The 13034-nt window shown below is 44.2% G+C and overlaps 1 protein-coding gene across 8 annotated transcripts in view; it reads right to left on the bottom strand.

The window, feature by feature from the left end:
- Window positions 1-5185, bottom strand: part of DENND5B (DENN domain containing 5B) — a 98270-nt gene extending 93085 nt beyond the window's left edge. For 3 of the 8 annotated variants that reach the window (XM_083572206.1, XM_083572209.1, XM_083572211.1), the window contains exon 1: window positions 4761-5178. In XM_083572206.1, the coding sequence (XP_083428332.1) occupies window positions 4761-4881 (121 nt within the window). In that variant the 5' untranslated portion in view covers window positions 4882-5178. Of the gene's footprint in view, window positions 1-4760 lie in introns of all 8 variants that reach the window. The other 5 variants (XM_083572207.1, XM_083572210.1, XR_014538670.1 and 2 more) reach the window with 4 other exon arrangements.
- Between the last annotated feature and the right edge of the window lie 7849 nt (window positions 5186-13034).

The following is a 13034-nucleotide window of genomic DNA, read 5'->3' as shown; positions in this document are numbered from 1 at the left end:
AGAGAAGACTCCACCTCCCACCCTGGCCACCAGTAGCTCTCAGGGATTTGGATGTGGCAGTTGTTTCAAGGATTCACTCAGATGGAACCTTGTGCTCATCAGTAGCTGAAATAACTACCTATTCTTGTTTATACTGTCTTCCCTTCCCTTCCTTCTCCTCCACTGCCTCCCATGTCAGATTCTGCTCTGCAAGCCCTCTCATGTAGGAACCTGTCCATTAGGGCTTGCAAAGCACCGTGCACATTGAGGAAGATATGCAATAAAGAACACGTTAATATGGATGTTTCTTCTGGAAGCGAGTTTTCAATATTTCCCTTTTGATTCCCCCATTAAACGATAATAAATCAAAAATAGCTTGCAAAAACAAACAAACCCAAGTGTGCCCTTGAATCTCAACCCCGCCAATTAAATTTGCCAGGCCAATTAATCAACTAGAGCTTTATTATTTATTTATTCATCCATTCATTCTGAAATTGACATCCTGCCAACCAGCTAGGAATGGCTCTCATGGTGGCTATCAATACATTAAAAGCATTTATAGCTAAACAATATTTTTAAAACTGTACTTTTAAGCAAACACCAAGCTCGTCTACAGCTTCCTTGAAAGGCAACCATTTAGTTGATTAATCTACCAATTAAGTCAATTAAAGCTTGCAGCCCAATTGTAAGCAACTGATGTTTTGGTGGGAGGACCAAAGACATGAATACATGAAGTTGTCTCATAAAGGGTCAAACCACTGGTCAAGGCAGCCCAGTTCTTCCTATTCTGACTAATGGGAGATTCCCCCAAATTCTCGGGGCTCAAGAGAAGTTTTTTCTGGTTCTCACTTAACCAACCACACACTTTATTAACTAACTGTGCAATCCTGTACAAGTCTACTAAGGTGTCAGTCCTATTGAGTTCTTTTTTTTTTTGTCCTATTGAGTTCAATGGAGCTTACTGCCAGGTTAAGTGGGCAAATGATGGAAAGAAATCTTGAGCAGCAGTCAGACGCACAAACCATTTACTGAACTTCAAAAGCAGCTGGTGATAGAATCGTGGCCTTTGACTTGACTTCAGAAGGCCTACTCTTATAAAGTTTTGGAATGTAATGAACTTAATGACATCTGTACACATTCTGCAAAACTGTAATATCCAACTTGATAAGCCAACCTGGCAAAGACGATCAGCAAGGGGGGGAATCTAACAGCATCTTTACTACTCATCAGTTTGAAAGCAAGTTAGCATATAAAAGGTAACTTTAGATCAATGGTTCTCCAACTTAAGACACCTGCTGTGCTTCTTTGCATTTAGCCTTCAGGATACTGCAAATCTTCTTTTGCAGTTCAGGAAACAGCAACAAGACTATTCACACTTACAAGCAGTGAGAACTTCCTAATCAACACCACCATGTAAATGCCCCTATTTTCAGAAAGAGGAATTGGAAATTACTCTAGTTAAAACTCCCAAAGGTCATACTATGCAAATCAACCCTGGTGCACCTTCAATGCTAGAGGAACCAGCAGGGTTCTATTTCTGAAACAAGCATCTATGTAAACGGAAGCCATATTTGAGATTGAGACCAACACGCACACTCAGGCTCCAGGTGGGAAACCAAAACCTTATTACAATAGCTTTGATTCCATCACAGATGTATACATTACATTAGATCATTTCATCACATAAATGGGCATCAAATTACTAAAAGTTACAATGTGCAACATATACAAAATGGCAATGTCAAATCAATTGTAAAGTTCAAAAATTGTATAGAAACAATTTGCTAATTACTGCTTTAAAAAAACAACAACAACTCAATGAGACTTCAAGTACATAACCCAGATTCAGCTCCAGCAGTGCTTTAAAAGCAAAGTTACATGCAACTTAATTGCACCAAAACACAAAGAACTTCTAACTTTTTCTAATGAAGACTATGGGGAAGCAATTTCTGTGCTGGTACATTAACACAATCACCCCTTATCCCATATCAAATCCAACTGAATGCAATGAACACAGATGAAATCTATATTCAGGTAAGGATTCCTGTTTATGCATGGATCCTCTCAATGGAATCAGGGGCTACATGTTAAAGATTATGGCCCTAATCATTTGATTGCTTACCAGGTATTAGTACTCTGAAACCATCCTGTTTCAAGTCAAAAATGTCATCCACACAGCAAGTGTACAATTAAGACTTTAAATGAAAACTCGCCACCAGCTCACTCAATAAGTGGCAAATTAGTTTTTTTAAAGAGCATGCAAAGAATTTAAATGAGGCTGATCTCAACTTCAAGCAAAAGCTGAAGAATTCTTTATATCCATTGCTTTTGAAAATTTAAGAACAGTTCACCATCATGAGTAGGCCTAGTCAAGACAAATATCATAAAAAGCATTTCAGAATTTCCTTGTGTCAAGTTAATAACCCTGAATTAAGGCAAGTACAGAGCAGAAGCTATTTTCATTCCAAAAACTTTACTAAAATTATTAAATTCAGCTTCAGAATTGGCCACAATGCTCATGCAAAAGGTAAGCAGGTAAATAGCTCAGGAGTGGGGAGACCTGTTTACTTCCAGATGCTGCTGGACTACAACTCCCATCATTCCTGACCACTGGCCATGCTGGCTGGGGCTGATGGAAGTTCGAGTCCAACAATACCTGGAGGACCACAGATTCTCTATACCTGAATTACCACTTTAGCAACAATAGTCAGCTACTTTTATTTCACATACAAATGGATCCCGATTAAGTTTGAATACAGCTCTCCCTTTTTCTTTATTGGCTAATCATCATACTGCAGAATCTGGAGAGTTTTCTGAACGAGATGCACAATTTAATTTTAACCTACTTTATTTTCAGAGATGCAAGTGCCATGTATCCAGCACAGGTCGTTTTTAAAAGGTGTCTTTGTAGTTTCTTACAACCCCCTTTCTATATTTTGATAGACTTTCTCCTACTTCCACAGCTAGCTATGCGGAGAAAAGCCTCTGGCATCTCTCCAGCTTTAAACCAGTTACAATTTATTTTTGACAAATCCTATTGAAATCACTCTAAATCATATGAGCAGTATTTTTAGCAGAATGCAACAAACACTTTCAGGATTGGGGATGATGGAGAGACTCGTTTTTTTAATCATTCTCAAGCAAACTATTCCAGCTAAAAGGACAATATACCCAGATATCTGATGAGGGGGAGGGAGACTGGTCTGCTGTCTGTAAGTATTTGGATAGATAAAAACATTGGGGGGCTTCGTCAAATTGGTAGCTAATGCAAAATAATGATTTTTACTAGGAACTATTGATTTCACTGGATTGTAGGATGACAGCCTATGGGGGGGGAGAGTGGATTTTTCACTAGACGTCTCTTAAACACATTTCCTCACCGGAATTTTCTAGATTAAGCTTGCGTACATAGCCGTGTCTCTTAACTTTTGTAGGTTGCCTGATACAATGACTAGCACAGAATGAGTAATATTAGCAGTGATGAACCTCAGCATGGGCCCAAACAATATCACAAGCTTACCTGCAATTTGTAATGCATAATTCACACTGTTATGTAAAGAACTAGCGTGGTGTAATGGTTAAAGAGTTGGGACTAGGGCCTGGGAGACCAGGGTTCAAACACCTTGAGTTCCTTGGATAAAAGGTGGAATTAAAATGTAACAAAACGTGTAAATAAATACCTCTTACTGCCCTTCCAAAAATAATAATATATTTTAAAGAAACCTAAAGCTATGGTACAAAAAATAAAACAAAACCTCTTAAGATATGTTTTTCCATTTGTAACTATCTAGCCAGCCAAAATACAAAACTGAAATATTAATTAGCATCATTCCGTCTGCTGGCAACAAGGAGTTTTAACTTGGCTATCTAATCCCAGCGCAGAGTGGCTTAAAGCAACCCTTTCCCAGCCCTCCAGAGAACAGAAGAAAGCACTGCAGTCTCCCAAAGTAGTTACAAAGGTAGCTTTCCCTGCTCTTTGGACCCAAGATAGCGGTCATTCGAAGGGGAGGCGATTGCAACATTCAAGACCTTCGCAAGCGCACATTATCTAAGGCCTGGTGGCAGCACAGGGCACCGGGGGGTGGGGAACAGGGAATAAAGCCTGAGCCGCGAGGAGGAGGACTGCACTGAAACGTGGGTCCTCCTGGCAGTGACATAACCGAACCTGGCCACTGCAGTCTGGAAGCATCACGATTTTGGGAAGCGGGTGGAGGACGAAGAAGAAGGAGAAAGGGGCAGGGAGAGCCAGGCTGGCTACTCAGACCTGAAGATCCGTGCATGGAAAAGCAATGCGGAAGGCGCTTGTGGAAAGGAGCACCATCGGGGTGTTTGGAGGAGGGCTCCTCCTCAGCTGTTGCGGGAGCGGGCGAGGGAAATAAAAACAAAAAGGGAGCTGCGAACACAATAAGTAAAGTCTCCAGCAATGGAGCCTCGGGCGGCGTGTGCGCGGGGCCTGGCCGGCGCAAAGCGCAGACCCCCGCGCTCCAACCCGGGCGCAGATGGAGACCGCGCGCACGCGGCCACCGAGTCGTCTTTTGCTCTCTCCGCCGGGGTGGGCGCAGCGCAAGCGGAGCAGCAGCCCGATCCTCAGGAGCAGCGCACAGCTATGGAGGGGAGGGGATGCGAGCAGGCTCCGTGGGGAGGCGCTAGGGAGAGAAGGAGCAAGACAGCGGCGGACCGGGGCCGAGCAGGGACTGTGTGCCTCGCAAGGAGAAACGGGGACAGGGTCAGAACCCCCCCCCCAGCCCCCGTCTTTGTCTCCCTTTCCCTCCTCGGCTTACCCGCCAGCTCGTCCGGCTCCAGCCCGCTGTCGGCATCGATCCCGCACAGCACGAAGTAGTGCGCAAAGCGGCAGGGCGCCGAGCCCGAGCCGGGCCCGGGGGGCGCCGCGCTGCCGCTCATCCCTCCGCCGGCGTCCGCGATCTCTCTCGGGCAGGATCCCAAGCAGCAAGGGCAGCGCCGCTAACGCATCAGCACCAGCAGCCGCGCTCCTTCCATGGCGCAAGTCCGCCCGGGTGGCGGCCTCCTTCGCCGAGGGGCGCACGGCCGAGCGGGAGGAAGACGAGGACGCGGCGCTGGCGGTAGTGGCAACGGCAGTGGCAGCGGCGGCGGCGGCGCCCCTCGGTCAGCTGAGGCTGCAGCCGGCGCTCGAGCCCCGCTAGGCACCGTCCCGCCGTCGCCTCTGCCGCCTCCCCCTGCCGGTCAGACGCTAAGCCGCGCCGCGGGAGGGAGAAGGAGCGCACCGGCCCGCTTCCGCCCCGCCTCCTCGGCGGGACATTTAAACCACGCTTGGCGCACGAAGCGAGGCTCGGCAACCCAAGGCCGGGATTGGTTTGGTTCCCAGCCGCCTCCCGAAACGCGTGAAATTTTGCTTGACGGACCACCTGAATTGCAATGCGCTGTGCTAGACGCTGTATGGTTTTTAATTGTATTTTTAGTGCCTCTCCTGTTTGTTGCATTACCATTTGAATCCCATAGAATACAAGGTATAAGATGGAATCAGAATACAATTTTAAATCATGAAGAATATTTACTACAGGCTTGCCATGGATCATCTGAGTGAAGCAAATATGGTATGCACAAGGAAGAGGTGAAGAGGCACGGAGCTAACAAAACAACAAGAGTGGTCAAGAAGCCAAAGCAGAGAAAATGACTCCTGCTAAGCTGACCAGAGGCAGGGCAAATCCGGAAGGCCGAGGGCAGGATGGCTCCTTCCCAACATTGCTTGTGCAGCACAAAAGCTGTCCCTTACCCGACACATCTGTCCACCAAAAGTGGCAAGTGACGCTCAGACAAATGCAGAGACACGAGAGAGAGGCAGGCAGGCAAGATAAAAAGGCTGGAATGGATCTGCAGCTTTTGCCTGCAGAAAACTGCCATCCCTGGATCCATTCCAGCCTTTTTTTCTGCCTGCAGCTCACTTGATCCACTTGATCCCCTTCAATAAATATATAAAATTAGAGTATGTTTGGGCACACTTGGCACACCCCCTGAGCACACCTGGTACAGCCCAAAGTGTTGTTTAGGTGCAACATGATTTTAACGATGATCACACTTAGGAATAATAAACTAAGGGTTTTACATTCCAAAATAACCTTGGGTCACTCCCAATTACATTTCTGTACATCCTAGTACAAGAGTCGGAAACCTTTTTTCAGCCTGAAGGCCACTTTCCCTTCTAGATGTTGGAAGATGTTTGGTGATACCACAGGAAAAGGCACTGTTTCTTAATTCTAAGGCAGGGGTAGGCAACCTAAGGCCCGGGGGCCAGATGCAGCCCAATTGCCTTCTCAATCCAGCCCACGGACGGTCCAGGTATCAGCGTCTTTTTACATAAGTAGAATGTTTCCTTTTATTTAAAATGCACCTATGGGTTATTTGTGGGGCATAGGAATTCATTATTTTATTTTATTTTTCAAAATATAGTCCTGCCTACCACATGGTCTGAGGGATGGTGGACTGGCCACGGCTGATAAAGGTTGCTGACCCCTGCTCTAAGGGCATTATTTGGTAGCTGGCTAGCAAAAGATTTTAAATCATGCTACTTAAGTAACCTTAGCAATGCCAGAATATCTCTGCTTTCTATGGCCAATCTTTTGTCTTGATTTGATCACTTAATCTCCGCAATTATCAAGTTAAGTGATTTTATACAATCAAGACAAAAGATTTGTTTTCATACTGCATATGTTAATCAACTTACCAGTGCCAGGTTGTCTGTGCTGTCTTCTTTTTTGCAAATGGTTCCCTGCCCTACTGTTAATACAATCATCTCAGCATTTGTTACCCATTTAGAAGGTTACTGTAAAATATTAAAGGCACATATTCAACATATATAAATTTAAGCTTTAATTATCACTGACTGTAACTTTTGTATCCCATTGCCATTCAAATCCCACCTTACAATTTTCCCTTTATATGCATGGCTGCTAAGATTTCACGTAATGCATCTGATGAAGTGAGGTTGAATTTGTTAGTCTCTTAAAGCACTGCAAGGCTCTTTGCTTGTTTTTGCTTTGCTCTGTAAGCCCTTTTGCAATAGGGCTGCCATTGAGGTCAGGGAAGAATGCACCTCCTCATACTGGATTGGTTGGTAGTCTGTTCTGCGGCTGTGTGTGGCAGTTCCCTTCCTATGTGTAGTGTGATGTATTTATAGGACTCCTTTAAAGGCTATCACAAGTTGCTGAACATCTACACCCTTGTTATTGCCTACAGCTGTGTGAATTAGATTCTCTGCTATGTATTAATTCACAGTTTAGGACTAAATGCATGCAAGTTGAGAGCAGTCTCTGGGAACTGGCTCATGGGCACATGTGTTCTGTTAAGTTGTAGGTGAACATATCAGACGACACAGCAATTCTTCAAACAGCTCTTGTTTATTCACTGGCCAGAACAGAACTGAACTGAAAGGTTCAGCCAGCCTGCTTATATAGAGCTCCACTACAATGCAACAGTAACTACTTTCTGTAACTATCCAATCACCGAACGTCACTTTCAATCCCTTATTTGCATAGTGGACCTGAGTGAAAACTATCTACAGTATCCCCCTGCTGGCCCAGGGTAAGAACTTCAGTACATAACATGTTCCAAAACTGAAAAGAGAATGGTGAACGTGGAAGAGGGAAACAGGTCTGGTGTGTGGTCAGGAAGACCTTAGGTATGTCAAATATGGGAGTGGAGCTCTGAACGCAACCTCAAGCTACATTTAATGGCAAGAAACATATTTGAATGTCTAAAAGGAGCACACCTAGAAAACACCTCTGTCTGAGACATAAGAAGAGCTTTACTAGATCAGGCCAAGGGTTCATATAATCCAACATATTGTTCTTATGGTGGCCAACCAGATGCCTATGGAAAGCCCATAAGCAGAAGCTGGATTCAGCAACAAGTAGGAGGGGGGAGAAGAGGGAGAGAGGGGGGAAAGAGAGAGAGAGAGAGAGAGAAACAAGTAGGAGCAGTGGAGTTAAAAGATGCTGGGGAGCAGCTGCTAGACCAGGCAGACAGGTCCTGAATTAGATTGACTTTCCATTTGATTCTGTCTGAATTTACTTCCAGGTGTAAAAAAAAAGTAAACCCACTTAAGGAGAAGTGAGCACTACAGTATTGAACATATTGGGACTTAGATTTGAATAAGCATGCATAGGATTAGGCTAAAATCCAATGCACACTTATCTAAGAGTGATAATGTTGAATTTAATTCTAAGTAAACCTCAGGTGTGCACTGAATGGCTCAATCAATTCTAAGTAAACCACTGGGTCAATCATTTGCACACTTAGGTTGGCCTGTTGTCTTACTTAGGTGGGTTGTATTTTGAGTAAATATGCAAAGCTCTCTTAGCTGTGTTAGTCACACAGCTCTTTGCACCCTGGCCCCTCTGAACAAGCCAAGTTAAGCAGGGCCTCTTGTCTGAATCTAGTCACCATCTTTACAGGTATTTCAGACTGCAACATAATTAGAGTTGGGTGTTCTTCATAGCAAGAGAGGAAGTACAGTGGTACCTCTGGTTAAGAACTTAATTTGTTCTGGTGGTCTGTTCTTAACCTGAAACTGTTCTTAACCTGAAGCTGCCGCCGCGCCGCCGGAGCACGATTTCTGTTCTCAACCTGAAGCAAAGTTCTTAACCCAAGGTAATATTTCTGGGTTAGCGGAGTCTGTAACCTGAAGCGTATGTAACCTGAAGCATACGTAACCCGAGGTACCACTGTATTTAATTTTTAAATATGAGTTTTTCTCAGCAAGAATATTGCCCCTGAAAAAAAAGTTTATTTCCAAGGGTTTTGGGCAGTGGCAGAGGAAAGAGCGTGCGGGGTGTCCCAGATGTCATCACTGGGGGATGGGGTGACAAAATGAGTTTTTTTTTTAAAAATGGGCTCATGAAACTTTTTAGGAGTGACGTGGTAGCTTAGGCGCCTGCAGGTTCCACACTGCCTAAAATGGCAGCATGGGACCTGCGTCTGCCTACTGCCTCTCCCTCAGCCACTTTACAGCTGAGGGGGAGGCAGCGAAGAGACTCTAAGCATCCGAGAGGCTTGCCCCCATGGGAGGCTCGCCCTGCCCCTGACTGCAAGACACGCCCCCGCACCAGGCACCCGAGCGGCTAGCTACATCACTGGTCTGGGGCATTTTCAGATTCATGAAGATCAACATCAGAGGCTCTTGCACCTTTGCCAGGTATCAAGCACTCAGCCTTTCCTGTAATGGCACTGCCATCTCTCCCTGCTAAAAAAAACCCTATCAGTTTTGCACTGTTTTATGCTGTCTCCTTTGGTTTTAATGTTGCTGATGAATATGAAGCTGCTTTATACCAGGACATCCTATTGTCCATTTAGCTCAGTATTGTTTGCTCCAGCTGGAGGTTGCTGCCAAAGTTTCTACAGAGATGTTTCCCACCATCTTTCCTATGCAAAGGATGTATTCTTTCATGGTGCTATGACCATGCTGAAGGAAGAGAGCAGGGGCTTGGCTGGAGACTGATGTATTTTAAAGTCGGTGTTATTCTTGCCATAATTGCAATATACTGTATATATTTTTCTTTTGAAAATAATAATAGTAATAATGGGGTATAGATAATTTTGCAAACAGGAAAGGGAATGTGCTCATTTAACTAACACACACAAAAATGCATGTTTACTTTGGAGTAAGTTACACTATGTCCAAAGCGGTTTGCTTCCCATCACATCTGTTTAGGATTGCAGCCTAGTTTTTGGATTGCACCTCTGGAACTAGAAAATAATAGCATAGTTACTTACTGCTCAACTCTATTTTGGCAGCATCATCTTTTGTATTATAAATTAACATCCACTCCTGGATTAACCTTTTGCCTGCAGTAATTATCAGCTCCATTCAAACACTCATCTTTGATTCATGGCCAGTTCTTGGACAGATGGAATAAGAAGGTTCAGCTATAGAGACATTTTTTAACCCAATTAATTGCCTTTTTTATTGCAGTGACTTATTTCCCCCTTTGAATTTTCAGTTCTAGCTTCCTGCATTAATAATAGCATTTTTCCTTAATCTCCTCTGAAGCCTTTACCTTTCAGAAGCTGCCAGCCTAAATTGGGTCAACAGCTGACACATATATTAAAGTCTTTTTGGTTTTGCCATAAAGGATCAGACCATTTGTCAATCAAGCCCTATCTCATGCACCCTAGAAATAGTTTTTTAAAAACCCATTTTTAATTGTAATGCCATACAACTGGGAGTAAATCTTTCTATGTTCACCAAGCCTTACTCACTGATAAATTCTGAAAGCAATTCTAAACTTACTTATTCATTAGTTTTCCAGTAATGAGGACCCTGTCCCTTGGTGTCAGCCAGGAACAAATATATCTGACAAGTCAAGACTGCCCCACCCCTTAATCTTTAAGATTAAAGTTGTACCCAAGCAATTCACTTTATATTTGACCCTATAAACCAAGGAGAGCACCCAAGGTGGCCGACACCCAACTCTTAAGGAGCAAAACTTTTGCCTGCAGCCACAATGCTTAATTTGTTGAAATGTAGAAGGCATGCTAATGATAGGACTAATGCAAGCTTCTCTAGAAGCCTCTGTTGAAAAACTGCTAAATGTAGCCAATTTGAATTCGTTTTAGCCACAACACAAAATCAGTACAAAATACATTATGAAAGCAGTTGTGATTGGTCACATCCATACCATACATTTAACACATGGTTTTCCCCAAAGAATCCTGGGAACTGCAGTTTCCCCTTACACAGATGCCCAGCACACTTAACAAACTACAGTTCCCAAGATTCTTGTGAAGGAGTGACCCATGCACTTTTAATGTGTAGTGTAGACATGACCTTAGTTGTAGAGCTTAAAACGATGCGCAGCTAGATGCATAAACCAGCCACCTTTGACACTGTGATGCTGGAAAAAATGGAAATTTAAATAGCTGTTACCAAAGTTCAAACTGAAATATAGACACCAGTTTGTAATCGGAACAATGAGCGGTTTAGAGCTGCAGCAGCAGCACCTGCTATTACCCTAGGGAACAAGGATGAGTGCGAGGTCGTTCAAATGCTGCTGGACTCCCATCAGACTCAGCCAGCAGGACGTAAGACCAGGAAAGAGTTGTACAGTGGTACCTCGGGTTACATACGCTTCACCTTACATATGCTTCAGGTTACAGACTCCACTAACCCAAAAATAGTGCTTCAGGTTAAGAACTTTGCTTCAGGATGAGAACAGAAATCGTGCAGCAGTGGCGTGGCAGCAGCAGGAGGCCCCATTAGCTAAAAGTGGTGCTTCAGGTTAAGAACAGTTTCAGGTTAAGAACAGACTTCCGGAACGAATTAAGTACATAACCCGAGGTACCACTGTAGTTGTAGTTCAGCAACATATGGCTGGACACGAGTCCTCCACCCTTGCCCTATAACAATTCCTTATGATAAGGTCCACATATTTCAAAAAGTGAAAATCCGGACTCAAAAGTTGTTGAGTTTTTTAAAGTTTTGCCCAAAGTTGTTTTGCTTTTCGTTATTTTAGGCTTTTCCGAGACAGATACAGATAGACGCTTAGCAGCAGGCTCGTAGACAAGGCAGGCCTCATAAGCTCTTATTTTACGTTGAACAACGTCACTATCGGGTTGTGCAAGTCTGCATAGAATGTGCAGCCTGTTTTTCCAGAAGCACAGAAAAGTTCCAACCCTCGCAACTAACAACATAAGAATAGTCTGCTGGATCAGGCCACTGGCCCATCTAGTCCAGCATCCTGTTCTCACAATGGCCGACAGATGCCTATGGGAGGGAAACCAGGGAGCAGAACATAAGCACAACAGCACTTTCCCCTCCCATTCCAGCAACTGGTATTCAGAATATTGCTGCCTCCAACTGTGAATCTTTTAAAGCCATCCAAGTCAGGGGGCCCCACTGCCTCCTGGGAGAGTTCCACAGTTTGACTGACTATGCACTGCTTGAAGAAGTGCTTTATGTGTCCTACATCTTCCAACAACATCTTTTCTCAACAAAGACCAACTCTTCCCACCTCTGTAAAGGGCTGGAAGGCTATGGAAATGCAAAGCCTCCTGACTCAAGTAAATCCTGCAATTGTCATGTAAATGCAGACAAGCCAAATTGTTGGCATCCATCTGTTGACAAGCCCCATCTGCCCCTCACTTCCCTCTACAGAACATGCAGAAAACTGGCTTATTGACCATTGGACCCACTATTGGTCCACTCCATTGCTGGAGCCTGTTTCTGCATGCAGGGGAAATCCCTCCTAAGGTTATCTTCACCCGCTTTAGCCAGCCAGTTGAAGCCATTCTTGGGGTGTGGCCGCTGTTGCATGCGGACAGCTTCTAGGAGCCACAGGTGAGAGCTGAGTGCAGGGCGGGGACCAAAGGTGAACAAACTGCCCCCACCTGAGGTGCTGCCCCTCCCATGACACCCCAAATAATCAAGCTAGGTGTTAATCATCACTCTCAGGAGCAGCTTTTTAGGGTGGGAGGCATGGAGGGAGAAATCAACAACAATCTGGAGCTCTGCCTTGCACAACTTTCTGCTAATGCAAAGCCACCGTAACTCATTACGCACAGGCTGAGATAGGAAGGCGAATGAAATCCATTGTTATTATAATTAATTAATTAAATTTATATACCACCCTTCATCAAGAGGCCCAGGGCAGCTCACAAAATAAAATACAAGATAAAACACAAGTAAATAATTAAACCGAAACAGCAAAACAATACCACACACCCCTTCCCACAGATACATTTAAAATATGATATGAATCAGCCAAAATCCTTGTTGAAGAGGAATGTTTTCGCCTGGCACCTAAAAATATATAGTGAAGGAACCAGGCGAACCTCCTTGGGGAGAGCATTCCACAAATGGGGAGCCACTGCAAAAAAGGCCCGCTGGGTCTCATGTGAAGAAGGACCTCAGTATGAAATGGTCCAGCTTTTAATAATGTAAATCTGTGACCAGCCATGCAGTTAGGTAACTTTTAGACTCAGGACTTAATGGTCGCTCCCTCCTTTTGATGGCAATATGTATTTGTTCACTTACCTTACATCGTAGTAAGTCAGCTCTACTTAGTTTGCAGGTTCTCCTGCTC

The sequence above is a fragment of the Podarcis filfolensis genome (genome assembly GCF_964270895.1).
Source record: "Podarcis filfolensis genome assembly, chromosome: 10".
In the NCBI taxonomy this organism is placed as follows: domain Eukaryota; kingdom Metazoa; phylum Chordata; class Lepidosauria; order Squamata; family Lacertidae; genus Podarcis; species Podarcis filfolensis.
The sequence above is the reverse complement of the archived record's forward strand: the minus strand, read 5'-3'. Positions and strand labels throughout refer to the sequence as shown.